The 20,241-nt window shown below is 51.6% G+C and overlaps 1 protein-coding gene and 1 long non-coding RNA gene across 13 annotated transcripts; one reads left to right on the top strand and one right to left on the bottom strand.

Moving 5' to 3' along the window:
- Window positions 1–2,374: 2,374 nt before the first annotated feature.
- On the bottom strand, window positions 2,375–16,392 carry SF1 (splicing factor 1). 11 transcript variants are annotated; one of them, XM_036029699.1, is made up of 14 exons: window positions 15,685–16,102; window positions 13,857–13,985; window positions 11,096–11,171; window positions 7,978–8,130; window positions 7,704–7,793; window positions 7,163–7,346; window positions 6,960–7,075; window positions 6,748–6,855; window positions 5,836–6,016; window positions 5,323–5,575; window positions 4,929–4,988; window positions 4,632–4,811; window positions 3,699–3,903; window positions 2,375–3,266 (listed from the first exon to the last, which is right to left on the bottom strand). In XM_036029699.1, the coding sequence occupies exons 1-14, from the start codon at window positions 15,713–15,715 to the stop codon at window positions 3,137–3,139; spliced, it is 1,896 nt and encodes a 631-aa protein (XP_035885592.1). In that variant the 5' UTR covers window positions 15,716–16,102; the 3' UTR covers window positions 2,375–3,136. The 11 variants fall into 11 exon arrangements, with proteins under 11 accessions (XP_035885592.1, XP_035885591.1, XP_028371982.1 ...); XM_036029698.1 differs by having other exon boundaries at window positions 5,323–5,596; window positions 15,319–15,715; XM_028516177.2 differs by having other exon boundaries at window positions 3,137–3,266; window positions 5,323–5,596.
- LOC118501391 lies at window positions 15,329–17,923 on the top strand. Of its 2 annotated transcripts, none has more exons than XR_004904039.1 (2): window positions 15,329–15,436; window positions 16,282–17,923. It is a non-coding gene; the product is annotated as an uncharacterized LOC118501391 (long non-coding RNA). The 2 variants fall into 2 exon arrangements; XR_004904038.1 differs by having other exon boundaries at window positions 15,384–15,436; window positions 16,287–17,923.
- The last annotated feature ends 2,318 nt before the right edge of the window (window positions 17,924–20,241 follow it).

Here is a 20,241-nt window from a genome sequence, read left to right on the forward strand (position 1 = left end):
GCCTCCTGGGCCATGCCTCCGAGCGGCTTCACCCCACCTTCCACCAGGCCCCTGGGCCCGGCAGCCCGGCCTGTGCTCTCCGCGGAGGGCTGGGCCCAGCAGAGCTCAGGAGGCCCTGCTTGGCCCAGTCATCCCCAGGCAAGCCACACCAGTTACGCAGCTGTCACCTCACACCCCAACGGGGGCTGCACACTTTGGTCCCACGTATCTTTGCCCTGGCCCCTAATTGCCTCTAAGACTCCTCTCCTGCCACTAAGGACCTGATCCCCACAAACCACTCCCATCTTTTTACCCAGCCCCCCAAGTTAATTCATTCAGTCCTTTCCCAGCAGTTGGCCCGAGGCCCTCTCCCTGCTTATCAATTCAGTCCTCATCCTTCCTCTGCACTCAAGGCACTCGCCAAACTGGGGCATATCCTGTTTCTACTGGGAACAGACGCACTTTTTACTCGTTCTTTCCCGTGGGTTCTTTCGGTCTTTTGTTGTGCCAGTGACTCCCAACTCTTTCCGAGCTCTTTCCCCTTTGCGGTCCCAACCCAGCAGGGCGTGTGGAAGGTTCCAACTGCCCTATTTCTCCTGCGCTAGGTTCTCCGTTTCTTCGTGGCTCCCTAGTGTTACACGTGCGTGTATTTTAAGGGATCCTGAAAGCACACGTTAGCTCCGAGGAGCTGAACTCGCTCAAGGCTGTTTATGTCTGACTAGGTTTCTCACCAGAAATCCTGCCTCCTTCCCTGGACCAGCCTTGGGTTTCTGCGGGGCGCTTGGCTGGGTCTCAGTAACACAGCCCTGACGCTGACCTTTCCGAACTGGCGCTCCTAGCACCACTAGCTCTCCCAGGTGGGGAGACGCTGCAGCCAGAGGCACGATAGGAGACAGAGGTGCCCGGTCCTCTGTCACGGGGTCCCACAGAGGCCTTTGTCCACCCTGGGTGTCTCCAGGTGGGTGGGGAAGCGCTCCCTATTCTGCCACAAAGGCAGGCGTCTTGCCACCATTCTGACGGCCAAGCCTCCCTGCTGTCTCTCCTCCATTTCAGGGTCTCCAGCCGCCCGGAGAAAGGCCCAAGACGGATGCCTTTGGTCGGGCACTTTGTTCCTCTCCAAAACCTTAAAAGCTGACGGCAGGGAGCAGAGAGGGAGCGTGCACAGGAATGGAGCCGGCCCCAGGGGAGAGAGACAGAGGAGATGGCTGGGCTGTGGTTAAGTCATTTATTGATTTTATTTCTAAAACCCACATAGCGCCACTTTGCCTCTTCCAGAGCTTCAAAGAGCTAATTAACCGCCCAATGAGCCCACCAGGGAAACGGAGCTTGTGGGGAAGCAATGAGGTGAAGCCAAGGTCAAAGAAGGTAGCCAGGCCTGAGCCCTGCCTCCACTCCATCAGCGAAGGACGAAGGCTTTTCCCTCCTCCTCCTAGTCAACTGAGGTTTAGAGCCGGGTTAGGGAACCCACTGGCCTTTCTGAGGCTTCCTTAACGCTGCGGGCCTACGGCAAAGAACAGGCACCCTGGGAAGGGTGCAGACACCTGGGCTCTGCTCCAGATCAACAGTAGTGGCCAGCTCCAGCTTGAAGCTGGAAAGCAGCCCAGGCCAGAGCTGTCCCCACTGGTCAGCTGCTGGGAGCAGCAGGAGCTTGCCACCTTGTCCCACCCATTAGCCTCCCTGAAGGAAGGAAAGGCAGCGGGGCAGGACCAGCTCTCCCAGGGGCAGTGCAGCGGGGCGAGGACCTCACCACCTTGTGGAGACTGGACACGGACTTCCTGGTGCCACACGGGCACCGTCCAGACATGAAAGAATAATACAGCCTAAGACTCTTCATAAAGAAGTGCTTACAAGGCAGAAGGGGGGTACTTTCTCTTGCCCCCACCATTCCCTAAAGCCTGCGGTGCTGGCAGGCTGCAGGTCACCAACAGAGAAAGAAAAGCCACTTGGCGATTTTAATTTTAGCTGCTCAGTGTCTCACAGGCAGGATTAGTTGGCTTGACCTTTAGTGCTGATGCCTCCCTAGGCCCAGGGCCTTAGTCAGGTGGCAGCTCCCAGGCCCAGATCACAACTGGAGCTCATGGAGTATGGGAGGGAGGGGTCTGAGCTCCAGGGAAATGCCTTCAAAAGGACAGGCACCAGGAGGATAAGGAGTAACCAGGGAAGAGAACCCGGTCCCCCTCTATTAACTAGTACACAAGAGGGAGGTGGTGGGGATAGCCACACACTCTGCACACCCCAGCAAAGCCACACAGGCAGGTAGGCAGAAGGCTTCCTTAGCTAGTGCCCCACGGGTTCCCCAGGGAAAGGGGGACAAATATGGCCACAGGCTGAACATAGGTAACCCTGGTGACACTGACGGTGATAGGGGGCGGGAGAAAATAAAGAAACAGACCCAGAAAACCACACTGCTCTTTTATTCAATGAACGTCCCCCTTTAACGCAGTGCTGAATCATACACCGAAAAAAAAGCCCAGAGAAATTTCTGCAGATAAACCAGTGAAGAGAACGCGCATTATACATTATTGTCAACATAATCACTCCATAAAAGGGGGGGGGGGGACGAAAAACAAGGGACTCAACACCCTAGACACTGCAAAAACATTCAGACATTTGGGATTAAAAGAAAAATTAAAAGGAACCCTTCCAGGAAGGAGAGGAACAAATGGAATTACGAGGCAGCACAGGTGCCCTGGGAACGCAGAAGCGACTCTCTGGACTGGCGGACAAGCCCAAGGTGACTTGAGCAGCCACACCCACCACTGGCCGGGGTGTCCGGTTGGATATGGACCCCGCATCTGCAGAGTAAGCCTCTACTCTATGAGGGTAGCAGAGACAAAGCCCCACACTTTAGAAATCTCAGGGTGGCTATGGCCCCTTGTAAATCTTAGAGCCAAACAACAACCCCTCCCAACTAGCCTGACATTACTGGCCAAGGCCTTTGCCTAAAACCATTTGCTCCTCTCTCCTTGGAAAGAGAAGAGTGAGGAATGGAGAAAAGAAAAAGGAATCTGATTGCAGCAGAAGACCGGGGAGAGCGTCTCCTTGGACGGAGTCTGAAGAAAGGAAGAGATAAGGAAATAACAAAGGGAAAAGAAAAAATTAATAAAAATTTCACAATATGGAGCCAGCGTGTTCCGATTCCATCCACAAAAATAACTCAGGCTGCTTTGCCGAACCATCCTGTCCACCAGGGGCGCTGCTGAGGCTGTCTGCCTGGAAGGGTCACCAATGGGCGCGGAAAGTCCTCACTCTCATGGCTCGGGCCATCGCCGCTGCGGGGAGGGATCCTGGTGGCCCAGTTTGGGGAGAGGCAAAGGGAGTTGGGTGAGGAGAGAAAGACAAAGAAGACACTCGATGCTACGGGGCGCCAGGGAAGCACAAGCTGGCGCCCCTACTACCACACCTGCCCGTACCCAAGCGAGTCCTCAGTCACTTGGCCCAGCCCGGTGCGTGCACACACACACATGCGTGCACCCAATCACATGCGTGCGTCCCAATGTCTGGCTCCATATGGTGAGGTTCGGCGTGTGTTTAAACGAGACCAATTCTCTCTCTATATAATATATATTTTCTTAAAAAACCGAGTCTAGTTCTGTGGTGGAGGCGGTGGGGGAGCTGGAGGCATCCCGAAGGGCGGCATGCCCGCCACCCCCATGCCCATCATGGTGACAAAGTTAGAAGGGTCCATGGGAGGCGGAGGAGGGGGGGGTGGGGCATACATCATGCCGGCGGAACCAGGTGGCGGAGGCGGCGGAGGGGGAGGGGCCCCGGGCGGCAGAGGCGGCTGGACCCCGGGGGGCAGGGGCACCATAGTGGGGTTGCCTTGCATCTGAGGGGCTCCTGGAGAAGCTGCGGCAGCCGCCTGCTGCTGTTGCCATGGCGGGATGGACCCTGTGCCAGCGCTCGTGGTGGTAGTCGTCGTATCTGGGGTGGTAAAGAAGCCCAAGGTCACACGCGCGGGGGCACACCGCGGTTCTCTGCGGCTGCTGCCTTGGGATGGGGGCGAGAGGCGCCTGCTCCTTGCTTGGCATGCGGTACGGTGGTGGGGGGCGGGCGGGCGGGGCTGTCCTGGTGATGGGGAGTGAAGGGGTGGGCAAGGACTACCCTGGGGTCAGCCTCGAGGTCTCTGGGCTTAACAGAGTAAGCCCTTTGTCACCAATGCCCCCACGGAGGGCTGACAGGAAGGTACCAGACACAAGAACCGGCTCTGACATCCCTCCGCCCATCCGCCGCCACCACCGAACGGCACATTCAACCTCAAGGCCACAGCTACTCTCCCCGCTGCCAGGCCCCATCCCTGAAGTCTGTCAGGCCCCAGTCACATCCCTCTCCAGAACATGCATGCAGCACCACCCGCCGGGCCATAGAGCAGGCTTGAGCCAGCTGGCTCGCTCAGCCAGTGAGAGCCTGGACTTCTGGCGCCCCACCTACTACGGCAGGCCCCCTCCAGGTTCCCAGACGCAACCACATCAAACATCAGATCTCCCCAAGGCCCCCCGTGGGCCACAAGGCCCTTCGTTAACACCCCCAGCAGAGATCAGAGTCTCACCCCAAGGTGCCGGCCTGCCTGTGTGAGCTGTGAGGTTCTCTCATGCCTCTCGGCGCCCCCCCCAATCCCACCCACCCCCACGAGCCCAAAATATGCCACTCACTTTGCTGCCATGGCAAGGGGGTACTGGAAGCCATACTGCTGCTGGGCGGAGGGGGCGGTGGAGGCTGCTGCTGCTGCTGTTGCCATGGGGGAAGAGGACCAGAGGGCGGGGGTGGGGGCTGCCCACTGGGCGGTGGCGGCGGCGGCGGCATCATGCCCATAGGCGGCGGCGGCATCATACCTATAGGTAGGTACAGAAAAGCATGAGGCCCCTGAGATAAGAGATGTGGGACACAACTCCATTCATTCCCAGGCCTAGGCGATGCCCCCAAATGAGATGTCAGGCTGGCTCCATTACCTTTTCCTTGATGCAGGCGATAAACCCCAGAGCCCACAGGCGTACTTCCCAGGTACTGATCTTGATGGAAGGAAAGAGCAGGGACTTAGCAGGACATTTGAACTGACCAGGGAAGACGCCCCCACCAAACGCTTATTCAGCCACACAGCTTGCAGTTACTACGCTTGCAAGAGCAGTTCTGGAACTGCCTATGAGATAGGCCTGTGCCTACCCCACAGAGAAATTCCTTCCTGAATCAAAATAGGGTCCTGGTGCTCCTCTTGGAGACCAAGCCTTGACAAAAGACCCAGCACAACATTCAGCCACTTTTAAGAACTGCTTCTAGCTCACCACGACCTGCTATAACCCTTGCTTATCCCAAAGCCCCAAGGTTTCTGGTCTGACACTTACTTACCCATTGGAGGAGGGCCATGGTGCCCAGGTGGGTGGGGGCCCTGGTTCATCGGTGGTGGCGGTGGCTGCATCCAAGGGGGTGGGGGTCCATTAGGGTTGTGCTGCATGGGATGTCCACCATGGCCACCTGCCAGGCTGGGTAATGGGTGTGGGAAGCTGTGGGGGCCACCTCCAGGCCCACCAGGACCACCTCCATGCATGCCATGGTAGGGCCGACTTTCTGAAGGGCCAGAATTCATCCAGGGTGGGCGGCTCTGGGTGGTGGACATGAGAGACTACGTGAGAGCATTTCCAGCCAACGTCCCTGCCTGCTCCCCCTGGTGGCAACATTGTTCTTTTCGGCTATGCCAGAGGACCAAAACACAAGGACAGAATCTTCCCAAAGTGAGGTCCCTAAACATTCTGACATCCCGGAAGAACAATGTTGCCAGCCATGTGCAAAGTACCTGGCTACAGCCCCCGTATCTAAGGAAGATACGGGGCCAGGCCACAAGAACCAGCTCCCGAAGCTCACCGGTGGAGGTGGGTTGTTGGCTGGAGCAGCAGGCCGAGGCGCACTGGCCAGAGGTGTGCTGGCAGGCCCGGAGCTGGAGCCCACAGATGCGGGCACGGGTGCTTCACCCAGTTCAGCCATAAGGGACAAATATTCTTTATCCATCCGTGCTTTATCCTGAGCTGATTGGGGGTCACCGGGCCTGAAGGCGGGGTGGGGGACACAAAGAGAGGGGAATCATTAAGGAAATTTTTTCCTGAGGACTTCACACAGAGAAATTTTTGAGTAACTGAATCAGCCTTTCTAACACCTTCCTCAAAACAGTCTCATCAGCTCTTCGGCTGTATGCCCAGCTCTGCATCTGGGGTTGCATGTACCTCTGCCACAGCAGAGACCCCTGAGGCAAGAAGAGAGGAGACAGCATCAGACCACAACCAGCCATGCCAGTCAGGAGAGCGCCGGCTCTTCTAAACAGCAAGTCTCATCAAATTCTGCATTGCCAGTCTGAGGAAAGGAAATCTATGCAACACCAGAACACAGCTGCCAGGACTTCCTTGACAAAGCAACCCAAAGCGGAAAATGTTGCTATCAAGTGCTGGTTTGCAAATGATCAAAATCCTTACATGGTCAGTCTTCTTAAACCAACCGTCAGCAGCAAAAAGGGCACTTAATTTAATCTTGAGCCACAATAAAAACACATACCCAGAATGGAAGTCTCCAGGTTCCCTGGGCTCAAGATGAGCAATTAAATAGGGGTGCTCTGCACAGGCTGTTCCTAATCATCTCAGACTTCAAATCATACCATTACAGACCACATTCACAGAAAGGAAAGCTTCTCTTGGATCCACTGGTTAATAGAAACCAACCAACAAGCTAGAGCTAACTGTCCTGAACCCCACAGGCTACCTGTAAACCATGACTGCAGCCCCTCACCTTTGGAATTTGCAATCAGAAGCAATGTGGCCAGCCCCTCCGCACTTGGTACACACTGTGGTATTGGTAATGCTGCGGGTCTCTGAGCTCTGCCAGGGTCTTAAGATCCTGTTGAAAGAAAAAAAAGTCAACTCCAGAGCTATGGCCAATCTCCCCCTACTTCCATAGGCTCTTCAGCTCTCCATGTACTCCCCTCTGAACTGATCACATACCTGTTATCATCTTCCCGAAGGGTCCCATTCAAGCGAGCCAACTCCCGAAGCTGCATCTTCCGTAGATCATTCTGGTCCTCGGGGGTCTCAATACCCTGCTTCAGAATGTTTCTTATCTAATGGAAACACAATGAGCAGTTTATGTAAGTGCTGAGCCCACCACCTAGAATTTCTGGCAAGAGGCTTCCTTCTGGTTCTCTCACCTGTTCTACTGCTTTCTTCACATTCTCCATGGTATTGGCAGTAACCAGGGCATGAAGTGGCTCATCTTCTCCTGGCAACATCTGGCCATCTTTGCGCCCAACTTTCCCTTCTTTCACAGACCCTTTCCCCCGGATCATAATCTTGGCATTACACTCCTTCTCTATGTTCTTCAGCGTGTTCCCTCTATCAGAGGCAGAAAGAGTAGAGCCGTTAGACACCTGAAGTGCGAATCCACACGCCAGAGGGGACAGAGGGCAGGCTGACCACACACGGGCAGAAAACCACAACTGCAGAGAAGTGGATTTTCCCAAGAGAGCCATGGTCTGTAAGTTAAGGTCAGCCACAGCCATCCTCGAGATCTGCCTTTTCTGCAGTACAATGAGGAAGTTAAAGAGATTTTTCTAACAAAAAGGCATGAACTCAGCCAAAGGTCCTGCCAAAAACAGGAAGGTGCCACCAATGGCATCCAGTTTGGCACAAGATAGACACACCTCACAGGTTCTTAGGGATTCCATATCCCATAAGCTAGAAGTTACTTACCTAGGCCCAATTAGCAGCCCCACAAAGTTGATTTCTGGATACTCATCTTGTGGAATCATGACTTTATCACTCACACGTGTTGCTGGAGGTCTAAGGAAGAAAAGACTCATTGACTCTGCACATTTCTGAGAGGTGGCAATGGCTCATCTAGAACCTTGACACCATGTGTAAATTACATGTGACGAGGGGTAAGAAGTTAGCATCAAAATCGTTCTACCCGGTCACGCACAAGCTGCACATGTCCCTTCCCAGATAACCCAGCCCCTCTGCTTACTTGTAATCGGCGGGTGGCTTGAAATCAGGGTTGAGAGCAACCATCTCTGTGATGAGGTTATGCCGCTCCTCTTCCAGCTTTTTGCGGGTGCGGAACTCACGTGTGTTAAGCCTCTTCCCCTCACTATTGTAGATGGGCTCAGGGGAAGGGGACCTGTGGGAAACAGACCACCGTTACTGCTCTACCTTCACCTTTCTGTCACTCCCACATAGGCTCTAAGAAGTACTCCCCAGCCCCTCTGCCTCAGACCCTAACACAACACTCTTCGGAGGAACCGACCATAACGTGTGCTATTCAAGATCGTGTGGAATAGGGAGATGGAAGCTGGCTTAGCATTAGGGAAATTGGCGTGTGTGTGAGAAAGGAAAAAAAAAAAAAAAAAAAAAAGATTCTGCTTTTAAAAACGATGAGGGGGGAAAAAGCCTGTCCTTCTCAGGGAAAGTCTGTGGACTGCAAATGGCAAGGACAGTACTCTCTGGAGTCTTCTTCCCAAAGGATTTTTATCATTTGCAAAAATTTTACAGTATTACAACTTTATGAACCACAGAAACCCCACGTTTAGGTAAAATGTTAACTCTTGCAGAGCTCATGCCTATCAGGTAGTGTCTGTACCCCTACTACCACAGAGTAAGTGTGAGCTCTTTAACCCGGTGCCACTAGGACTCAAGGCTACTGCAGCTACTTGGCCCCCACAATGGAGAGAGGCGGTTCAAGGCTTCATCTCTGCTTTTCCTTCAATGGCCTGACTGGCTGTGTCCAAGGCCCAGGAGCCAACCTGTTTCCTGGCTGTTCGAGGTGGGGGAGTCTGGGTAGAGAAGAACGTTAAAGTGCTAGAGCAGCTTCTGAGAGAGGCTGCAAATGCAGGTTTGGTCCAATACTTGTCTAAGGTCTGAACCTGCAAACAGCAAGGGGAAAACCTATGATTCTCCACCAGAGTTTGCAAGTCCAGAAAGCAGATTTTCTCTCTTTTTTTTTAAGAAGTAAAATGCTGTTGCTACAAGTAAAAAAATAGTAATGATAAAATGGTCAGTTTACCACAGCTGGATTTTGCGGTAATAAAAAAAAGAGAAGTTACACTCCTAGAACTCTGAGTTAAGATTACAAAAAGGACCATAGCTTGATATTCTGAATGAAAATTTAGTAGCAGCTGCAAGAAGGGAAGAGACCATGTGCATCAAGTTATTAAAAAAACATCCTGAAAGTAGTCAAGATTCCTACACCCTTGATTTAGTTGAGAACCTTGCCTAGTTGGAGAGCAAGGACTGAACTCGGCTGCGCCCACTGTCTTCAGCCTAAAGGGAACCATGTCATCCGTTACACACACGATGGAATAAAAGGTCAGGTTTGTTCGTGGCTAATGACGGCTAAAATGACACCTCCGCTCCTAGCATTTGTATACACTGTTAGCACAATCCAGCAATAGTGAACAAAAGCAAACATACCCCGGCTTATGAGACTGCCGCCTCATACATTTAGGTCTACAAGCAACTTTAAAACATTTTTAACTGTGTGACTTGAGCAACATCAAAATGGCATAAAGTGGCTTAATATTAAAAATACACCTTCTTTAGAAATAGTCTTATTAAGGTGAGAAACTCATGCATTTCCCTCCAACCTGGGCTCAAAAGCAAAACCAATCAGGCATTAGGGACTCTGAACACAAGGGGGAAAGAGTCTGCTCTGGTTTTATTCCTAGCATGCTTGACGTTTCTAATTCCCACCTGTAACTGTCTAGAATGAAGCGTTTCTAGCTAATCACCAAAACAAGTTTTACAAGTACAAAATGGTCATTTTAAAAGCCTCACAACAGTTTACCCTCTTTCCAAATTATGAATGTGAAAGGCAAAAGCTGATATTCTAAAGGTTAAGGTTGGCCCAACTTCACTTTGAGTAGGCATCACATAGATCAATTAAGTTCTAACTCCAGTTCTCCGGGAAGCAAAGGCTTGTTAAAAATCCAACCTTTTGAGGAACTGCCTGGTAACCTGTAGATGTAGTATCAAAGGAAAAAGGCCAAAAAGGCACTGAACAGTTGTGGTCTACAACCTACAGCGCAAATCTTAAAAAAAAAAAAAAAAAAAAAAAAAAAATCAAGAAAGATAAAAAACACAACCTTCCAACCAAAATCTACAGGTGAAAAAATAATGTAAAATTGAAGCCAATAAATTTGTTTCCTGGCAAAGGGCAGTAGAAAAATGTGTAAGAGTGCCCTCTAAAATCATTACATCTTTCTGATGTAACAAGATATTAACTGGATAACAAAAGCCAAAAACCATTTTTAAAGCAGTCTTTTCAACTCTGCTGCATGGACTAAGAGAAATTTCATTGCCCTTCCAATTAAATGGACCAGAGTTTAGCTGTTCAAAGATCACACTCAGTCAATAAAATTCATGTTAAAAAAGTTCATTTCCCTTGATAGACTTTCCTTTCACAGGTGAAACTGGAAACTGAGAAAACATGACCACAGCTGTTTGAGGACCGCATTCCCCTCAAAAGTGGGGGTCGGGGGGAGAGTAATTTAGGATTGCCTTCCCAAAACAGGTTGCATATTCTGGCCCCTCTCAAACCCCAGGCAATGGCCAAGGCTGAAAATTAACTGGTAGTGAAGGAAGTTGGTTAGAAATCTCATCTATTTTAAAACCATCTCAAAACCATGAGCAGGAAGATTGTAGCAATGAGCTGACCAGACCGAAAGTTTCTGGCCTGTTCAAATTCAGTGATGCTCAAAAATATTCTTAATCCCTGCATCGTGTACCTGTGAGGAAAACTCTATACCTGGGATTTCAGCCAAAGCAGGTACTGAAAAGGCTGGTTAATGACCCACCTCACTATCCCTACAGGTTGGCAAATAAGGTTGAAATATACATGCTTACCAATTGGAAACCAGTTGTCCATTTTCCTGTAACTTTTCATTCTGCTATTAATTAAGTTTCATTCCAATTTTCTAACTGATGACTGATTACATATACTGCTAATTAAACCCTACTACCCAGAATGGTCAGAGTACCAGTCGTCTTACTAGAATTTCATTGAATTGACACAATATGTTGCCACCAGTAAAACGTATTGAGAAAAAGGTAAAAGCGTTACTGTCAGCTGGTTAAAACTGTTTCCCAACCTGTCCTCAGGGTTAGGGGGGATGCCCAGGTCTCCTGTGCGCAGTTTACGAGTCAGGTCTTCTATCTGCAGTTGCACTGGAAGAAACCAGGTTAGGAAAGAAAAAAAAGGATGGAAAAAAGACAATGTTACCAAAAAACATCTCAAATCTCAACAACAAGCATGAAGAACTCGGAGACTTTGAAAGGGACGATTGATCAGTGAACACATTGAGGCAAAAACTCCCAACCACTTATCGGCAGGAGTCCATTTACATCTACAGGTATTTTTCACTTCAAAATGGTTATCACTTAAGGAAGCAAACAGTTCGTTGGAAGAGGGGTTAGCAGTATAGACTATTCACTAAGGCTAACATCAAAGCAATTATTAGGTGTTTCACCTCTCCCTCCTCGCCAAGGCTTGCTATAACAATTGGCACTCAGAACCAAACCATGTACATTATCACTGATACCCAGTTCCCACCAAATTAATTTCTTGAGGGCAAGACTCTTGAGTTAATTTTTCTTCATTAAATACTAAGCATAACCCAAAATAATCCAATTAACGTGGGACAAGGAAAAATACCAGTTGAGCAAAGATCATTTTCACTGATATTACGCTTAAAATTCTTTATACATGTAATAACCAATTCAAGACCTCATAGAAACTCAGATACTTTCTGTATAACCAGATCCTTACTAGTAGGGATCTCCTAATACTTGTGCTTTTATTCAAATTTTAGATGACAACCCATATATCTTAATAAACCAGTGATGGTAAAGATGCAAGAAATCAGTTTTTAGATTTGCTCCTTATACAGGAATAAAATAGGGTGTAGAGGCTGGAAAGTGTGGGTCAGGGAGAACGCTATGGCTCTCAGACCTTGACAAAGGAGGCGAGAAAGAGACATGAGGGTTTCACAAAGTTCAGTGACTCAGGGAAATGCCCCCCCAGTTGATTACTCAAAATAACGGGGCCTGCAGAGCCAGATCGCTTTCTTCAGCGTGCTGAATAACCACCTATTCCTTACCTTTGCAGTATTTGAGGGTTCTGAGCAGGCATCTCTAATAAGAGCAAGTCTTACTGGGTTGGGTAAAGTGGAACTGACTCCAAGACCAGATTAATACATGTCTAACCCCAAGGTACCCTTCTATTTTTAAGTACATCCCACAAGGCTATACCACATATCAATTCAAACTCTGAAGAAATGAAAATCCACATTAATATTGAAAAAACGAGGGGCATGCAATACAAGGCAGTGTGGACTGAGAGAGACTGTAGGGACGTGGCTCCCTAAGTTCTTTAATGCCAGGAAGTTCTGACTTGGCAGTTAAGTACAAAGCTCAACTCCAGGAGAAAGTCACCTTCATGGAGGGTAAGCAGTTCTCCTGACTGGTCTATGGGGACGTGGGGTCTGATTTGAGAAAATAGCTGGCACTTAAATTGAATTAAAAAGTCACTCTCTTCCTTGGAGCAGAGAGCTACACCAGTTCTTACTTTGATTCTAGCTACAGGCTGTGGCTACAAACAGCCCTCAGGGCTCACTGTATTAACCCCCTCCACAGGAAGAGAACTGGAGATGTAAAGAACGATGTTGTTTTCCCATTTCCTAAGTCTGCTCGTATACGTGAAATATTGCCCCACAAGGGACAGTTTCACAAGGCTGTGATGGTCCAGACCTGTCTAATATGAGACGTAAGGGTAGGTGGGTGTACAGGAATAGTAGGGAAAGAAAATATTAGTACTGTGATTAGACGATTCCAACACCTCAAAATCCTCAGCAGTCTAAAAGATGTAAGACGTTATGATCCTCAGTAGTAATAACATGCCAGCCTTGATGCTTTTTACTTGTGAAGGCCATGGCCTCATAGAGGTAGGAAACCACTGTCCTAATTTACTCCACAGGGGATGTTTGTCTGGTTGGTAGAAATGTTTATCAAGTGAACTTTTTTGAGATCGCTGCGCAGGTACATGAATAAAGGTCAAACTTGCATTAAAACCTTATATTTAAAAAAAAGTAATTTTGAGGTTAACTTCATTTCCACTGTGGACAGTCATTATCCATCCTTAAAGTTTCCCCAGCAGTTAAGATCTTTTATCCTACCACCTCATTCCATATCCAAGCAGTGTCCCTTTCCCAGCAGACCTCTTTAGTAGTAAACACCAAGAGCCCTCATTTTAAGACAGCTCTCCAAAAACCAAACCAGAAAAAATGCTGAAGGAAAGGTTAAATTCAACAAAATAGTAAAAGGGGGGGTACTGTAAACACTTTCAGAACCACTTTTTGATAAAATTGAGGTTTTTTTCCTTTCAGAAAGTACCTATAAAAAGTAAAAGACCACGTTTTAGGGAAAGGGAGGAATATGAAATTATGGTGAAAGGCCATGCTGTGAAAAAGTTATCTGGTTTTACAATACCTGCAGTGTTCTCCACTGGGGCTGTGTCCAGAAGAGTAAGACACTCACCTCATCAACTGGCAATGACAGCAGCTGAAAAAGGGAGGGTTCTAAACTGGGGACTAGCCTTACTCTTAAGTGGGCCGGTCTACCTTCCTGGCACTCTTGGAGAACACTGCTGTTACCAACAGACCATAGCAAGGAGCTGCAAATGCGGACCCACAGAGCAAAAACTGAAGGACTGATTATGTCAAAGTCGTGCAAGTCCACCTGACCATACGTCATCTCAAAAAAGAAAACTCTAAAGTATCAAACCTAAAACAGATAAAATGTCACTCAGAACATGAAAAATCTGGAAATGCATTTGGGTGCAGAACGTGTATTTACCTATATAAGCTCTTTCTTGTTCCCGAGTAAGTCCGGGGGGGATGACTGTAGGCATTCCTGGAATCACTGTCTTCTGTTCCATTGTGTCTTGGTTCCAGCGGCTTCTCTTCCGCTTCTTACTTGGGAAGTCTAAAAGCAAACAAAGTCCATCAGATGCAAGTACAACCCCACCAGAGTAACTACCGACAGGCAGTGCAGGATACTTATGACATAACACACAGCTCAGCAGACTGTGAAACCAAGAACTTGACCTAAAATGTAAATGACCAAGAATGGAAGACAAACCTCAGAAACCAGAGATATATGGCCACTACAAGGGCACCTGGACCTGGTCCCAAAAGTCATATTTCAGAGAAACTCTGTAAATTATAGAAACAAGGTAACAAATCTTAAAGCAAAGTTTCAGATAGGGAAATAAAGTATTGGAAAGATAAATACTACTACATCATCCATGAATACTTGAAAAGCCCCAGGGGCGACAGGAGTAGAATGAATACCCAAACAAGTGTATAAAGTTGTACTGGGGGACTGCTGACTCCTCCCACCTCCACTCCCCACCTTCTAACTGGGCATACTGGACTAGAACACAACTAAACCCATGGTGGGATTCAACAAGGTCACTTCCTTCTTCAAAAGCTTAATCGAGATCAGCTTTCAAATTTCCTGGCTAGGTGGACACTTAGGGCCTGACATACCAAAAGTTCTATAAAGAACAAACTGCAACAAGTAACCAAATCCCTCTTTCCCAACATATAAGCAGAAACTCCCCACGAATTTGGTATACACGTCATTCTCCTTTCAGGGTGGTGGGCTGCAGTTCCAACTATGAGATGTATCAGACTTCTCCAAGGTAAACTTAGGGAGATTTCGGGGGAAAAAAATCCCCCCCCCTCGCGAAAGAGCCACAACAGATCTGAACCAACCATGCCCTGAGGACTTTCAAACTCTTTCACGCTGTAGTGAAAACCTGTTATACAGTAGACAAAGAGGAGCTATTCTTGGTATTTTTCTTCCTTTCAGACTCCTCTACAACCAGGAAGAGGATGTTCTACGTCATCACTGAACCCTTTCCCATCCTCCTGACACGCACACCCAGCACCCAGACTAGCCACTCGAACCCCTCCACACCTTCCCCCTGCACCAAGAGCTAGAGGGCAACAGGGGACTCCCCGCCCCCCGACCCAGCTTTTTGGTCAGACTGCACACCCTGGCAGCGCACCGCGCCTGCGCACAGCAAACCTCCGGCCCAGACAACCCCCCCCATTCCCCCCAAAGCGCGTGCGCACTCCAGCACTAGAAACAGGCCGCGCGCCCCGTGGCGCCTCCGCCAGGGCCTTCCCGGGCGCGCGCGCGCGCGCGCACCCCCGCCGCGTGCAGCCGCCGTCGCCGCCGCTGCCGCGCGCCCCTCAGCCGGCCGGGCCCGTTCGCGCGACGTCTTTCGCGCTCTCTCGGCCCGACTCACCTCCTCCGCCGCCGGCCGGACCCGGCTGCTGATCCTGACGCGGCGGCTGGGGTGGCGGCAGCGGCGGCGGCGACACGCGCTGGTAGAGCGGCGGCGGAGGGGGCGGCTGCGACGGCGGGTACGAGGAGCCCGGGGAGGGCGGTGGAGGCGGCGGAGGGGGCGGCGGCGGAGGAGGAGGAGGAGGAGGAGGCGGCAGCGCCGCGAAGGGGAAGGCCGCGGTGAGGGCCCTCACAGAGCCGGCGGGCGGGGTAGGCGGCGGCCCGGGCACCAGAAGTCCCGCCCCAGGCCCGGGGGCAGGAGATGGCCCAGGCTCGAAGCCCCCTTTGGGCCTGGGAATGGATGGAAGGCCCGGGGAGCCCAGCTTACCCAGCGGCGTGGCGTTCGCTCCGGTCGCCATGGCGCCCCCGGGGACCCGCACCGGCGGCTCCTCCTGGGCGGCGGCTTCTCCTTAGCGAACCTTCCGGGGAAACGGGACCCGACTGCGCTGCCGAAGAGCGCGCGGAGCCCGTCCTCAGACGGCTGGCGGCGAGCGGCGAGCGGCGGCGGCGCGAGACGCACAAAGAGGGAGGAGAGAGGGCGCTGCGGGGGCGGGTCGGGGGCGACGGGGCGGAAGCCTGGATTGGGCCAGGCTGAGGCGAGAGTCGGGATGGGCGGCCTCCGATTGGTGGAGCTTCAGTCCTTCTCGATGCGCGCTGGGATTGGCTGGACCGTTAGGCCAGGAGAGGAAATGGCGGCCGAACCCGACGAGCTCGAAGGTGTCGCAGCGCGCACTTCGTTTGTTACTGCGCGGACTGCGCTCCGAGTCCAGAAAGGAGGGGTTAGGGTGGGGCAAGCTGTGACGCAGGCTCTGACTGCGCTCTCATTGGCTGGAGTTCATTGAACCGGCCAAGGTCGGTTGTATAGTAGTGTCATTAGATTGGCTGTCACATGTTCAATTTTTTTTCCACTCTCCTCCCTCCCGAGAGCAGTTTCGCTGGGAGTAAGCGAGAGGTCGCAGCGGAAAAGCCGTGGCCCAACGAGATTTACGGCGGAGGAGAGAAGCAGGAGCGCGCATGCGTAAACGGGGCAAAGTACCTCTGCCCCTCGCTTCACGGTTGATCCCAGGGTTCTGAGCGTAAACCCTAAGTGACGTCAACCTATGATTCCCATGGTAACCCGGAACCGGGGTAGGGGGCGGGGCCGGCGCGCTCCCGTATTTGTCCTGTTGACGCCACAGGTAGAAAAGGACATCCTGTTTTCTTTGAAACAAAAAAAAAAAGGTGTGGGGGGGAAAGCTATAAGATAGGCTAGTTGAAGGATTAAAAACATGTGAGCAGATGCAACAACATATAACCTTGGATGGAAAACGATGTAAAGCTGTCAATTCTAAAATTAATTTGCAATTATAATACAGTTCCATTGGAATTCTAGCGGGGTAGGAGGTAATTAAATCATCGTGTAACTCAGGAGGTTGAGCCCAGGGATCTGGACCGCGTTTGGATAGATCGAACGAAACACAAGGAGCACCTGATGCCTTTATTCACATTGCATTCACCCATGGCAGCGGATCATCAACGCAGGACTGCGCCTCTTCCAGTCTGAGGCTTGTTATAAGGAGTCCCACACAAAAGTGGTGTGCGTTCAAGCTGCATAAACCTACGTGTGGCCCAATCAGATGGCCACTGGCCAGCAGGAATGTATATTGTCCTGGAAACGAAATGTAGCTCCCTCCTGATCTCCCCTTGGGATAGGTTTCATGTCTGGTGACTGCTTCTTGACCCTTTCCTCCTGCACATACACTGACATGGTGTGGCCTTGGGCCGCAAGTAGGTTTATGCAATTCGGACCAACAGGCCTACAGGGCTCCCCATGGGAGAAGATGGGCCAGCATCCCATTAGTAGACCTTCCCCAGTAGCCTGTAGCAGTCACTACTGTAATATTCCTGTGTAGGGCTGCCCGCACCCACCCCATGAGCTGAACAGTCTCATCTACAGTCCCATGTCCGTATCCAGTACATATGGGCACAGGCTGTCGTACTTCTACCGGTAATGCTGACAGCCATCCCACACCATTCCAAACCGTGTACTCGAGCCATGGCATACAGGTTAGCCTGTTCCCTCATGAGGGAAAATACCTTTGAAGGTCTGATCGAAGAGGGGGTCAGAAGCCTTCCGGCCTTGCATCTAGTCCCGCCACCATGGTAGGCCGGCAGAGGCAACAGTGGGAAATTCAGTGGAGACCCAATAACCAGAGTGGTTGCTGACGGCTGCTAGCACACCGGCCCACTGTAGAAAGGTGTTTCCAGAGCAGAGTCTGGGGGTGATAAGAGAGATGTTTAATAGGAACTGATGGAGGTAGCTCTTGGCAGTCTGGCAATACACAAGCAACAGTCCGGTCTGTGGTTAATGTTGTTATGCCCGTTAGTGGACACCCTGGCCTTTGGGACCATGCTCTACCTGGCTCTAGGCTAAGGGCCTCCTGTACTTGAAGGGCCAAGGGAGGTGTGTGTACTTGCCAAACCAAGGCTATAGAAGTTCCCTTAGGAACTGAGGTCTGCTGTGGGTTGCATGAAACAAGGGTAAGGGACCAGGAGGACATTACCGTAGGTGCTAGCTGTAACCCCATGATGAGGTCCTCTCCCCAAAGAGCTGCCAAGGAACACCCATGGGACTCTACCCGCATCTGCTGAGGTCAGGTGAGGGTGCTTTTCCCCGGGGGGATGTCTTCGCTGGCAAGAGTGTGTTATCCCCAGTCCAGGGTGCGACAGAGGCTCCTGGGTGCTTAATTGTAGGCGGATAGGTGCCACCCAGGGTCTGGTGAGAAGGTTGGCAGGAGTGTTTGTTCCAAGCTCCCAGGCAGTTGGAAAGACGGGGTTGTTCACCGCTGGAATGAGCCAGAGCCAGTCTCAGAACATTTTTCAAGAGGCCATTATCTCTCTCAATGAGGCCGGCTCTAGTAGGGTTGTACAGCAAGATAGACCTCCAGTCTGTATGGAGGATATCTGCCCAGTCTTGTCCTTGACATCCCGTAAAATGGGTGCCTTGGTCACTTTCAATGGCGTCCAAGGTCCAGCTGTTTGAGGCTTCAGGCGGTGGCTTGCTGCTGTCCGGCACAGGTCTGCTTGCAGTAAGCCAGTGGTCATGTCGACACACGTCAAGGCACAGCGTGAGCCTTCGGACGGTGGCAGGGGGCCAATGTAGCCCACCTGCCAGCGGGTCAACAGGGTGGCCCCCCATTGCAGCTCACCCGTGTTCCGGGGTAGCCTGTAGGGGTGCTTCTCTGCACGGTCAGTGCATTGCTGACAAGCTGTGACCACACTGAAGTAACGGAGTGGCAGGCCCCAGGCCTGGACCGCTTCCCATAAAGTCTCCTGTCCTTTTTTTGGCAGGGGCTCCCCCCGTAGAGCTTCCCTGGCCACTGCAGATGAGAATAAGTCTACCAAGACATGATCTGCTTGGGGAGGAGAGGCTGACCAGTCTCTCAGAGGAGAAAGGCCTTGAGCCTCTCTCCCTATAGGCTGTTACTGAGTTTTGCTTGCATAGCAGTGCATATCAAAGGAAGGAATTATGGTTTCCAGACAACATTTCTGGGATCACGGGGCTCCTTCTGAGTCAGGGTCTGGTAGACAGGGTGACACCAATCCGCTGTAAAACCTTGGGAAACAAACTTACTTTGTGCTTCAACCTTTAACATTTCAATTGAGGGCATTCTTAGCAAAGCAGGTTTCACAGGGCTTTATGCATTCTTTCTTAGGCCCGATCGCCCCCACCCTCCGCCCTGCTGGGAACCGCCAGTTCCCGCACAGGGCTGCACCCGCCTGGGGCATTGTTTCAGGCCTGAATCGGGCGGGGGAAACAAGGCAGCCCAGAGACTAGGAGACATTTTACAGACAGAAGGAGGACTCAGGCTATGATAAGCTGAGGGGTGAGGGTCTTTTGTCCCTCCTCCACAATCCCCTAAGTCCTTCCCTAAGGGCCTCTTCACAACCGTGCCTGTCTTAGGTTGTTCTATCCTTGAGGAATCTTACCCGTCATTGACTATCCAGCCATCCTCAGGGGCCAAGCAGGGTGAAGTAAAGGGGGCAGAGGCTGTGCCTCTGCTGGGAGGGTAAGTTTCGTCTCTTTAGTGGCTTACGGTCCCAGGGTCCCCTAGCTGTGGGGCCTTTTCATCTGTGGGCAGGGTTACAGCTCCTGAAACCAGGCAGGACAGTTCCTGACACTTCCTGACGCATCTTCCCATGGAGCCACTCAACCGTGTCTCCTGCTGGAGCCTCTTCTAGCCAGCGGACGCGTGCCAGGTCGGCGGCCTCAGCGTTGCCAGGGTGGCGGAGAGGTCTGTGTCCATTGACACAGCAAAGAGTTATTAGCTTTCCTAGACTAGGTTCACGAATGTCCTTCCATAGGTCCTGTCCCCACAAGGGTCTCCGAGCCACCTGCCAGTCGTCTCGTTGCCTTGCCAGTGAGGCAACCCTAGGGTTTATCCTCTGTATACGGCCCAGCTGTCTGTGCAGATCAGCACCAGCGCTGGTTCTCTCTCGGGTTATGGCTGCCCGGACAGTTCTCAGCCCATTGGCCACTTTGTCCCCAGCCACCTTCTGTCCGCGTGCTGTCCGTGCTGGGCTGACAGGCTCCTGCCCTCCAGGCAGGTGGCCGGCCCTGGCAAGAGCCGTCTGTGCACTGAGCGTCCTCAGGCGCAGGCGCTCACCCCTCTTTAGCAGCAGGTGCTGGCCTGGGGAGGGGGGCGGGGCCTCCGAGTCTGCATCTCGGGAGGTAACGGGGCCCTGGAGCTGCCGAGGTTCTTGGCTCAGAGGACTTTGTCACCCGTTTGCTGCTCTGTTGGAGATGTGCACCCCACCCAGTCAGAGTGGCCATCTGTGCCCTGGCGGGTGTGGCTCAGTGGGTTGAGGGCCAGCCTGTGAACCAGGGGACTGCCGGTTGGACTCC

Source organism: Phyllostomus discolor, chromosome 6 (assembly GCF_004126475.2).
Source record: "Phyllostomus discolor isolate MPI-MPIP mPhyDis1 chromosome 6, mPhyDis1.pri.v3, whole genome shotgun sequence".
NCBI lineage: Eukaryota > Metazoa > Chordata > Mammalia > Chiroptera > Phyllostomidae > Phyllostomus > Phyllostomus discolor.

Coding starts and splice junctions, on each gene's coding strand:
- SF1 (XM_036029697.1), bottom strand. CDS start 15,715: ATGGCGACCGGAGCGAACGCCACGCCGCTGGGTAAGCTGGGCTCCCCG. Junction 5,597..5,835: donor CCAACAACCCACCTCCACCG/GTGAGCTTCGGG, acceptor GCTCTCACGTAG/TCTCTCATGTCCACCACCCA. Junction 3,904..4,631: donor CCCCTTGCCATGGCAGCAAA/GTGAGTGGCATA, acceptor TTACCACCCCAG/ATACGACGACTACCACCACG.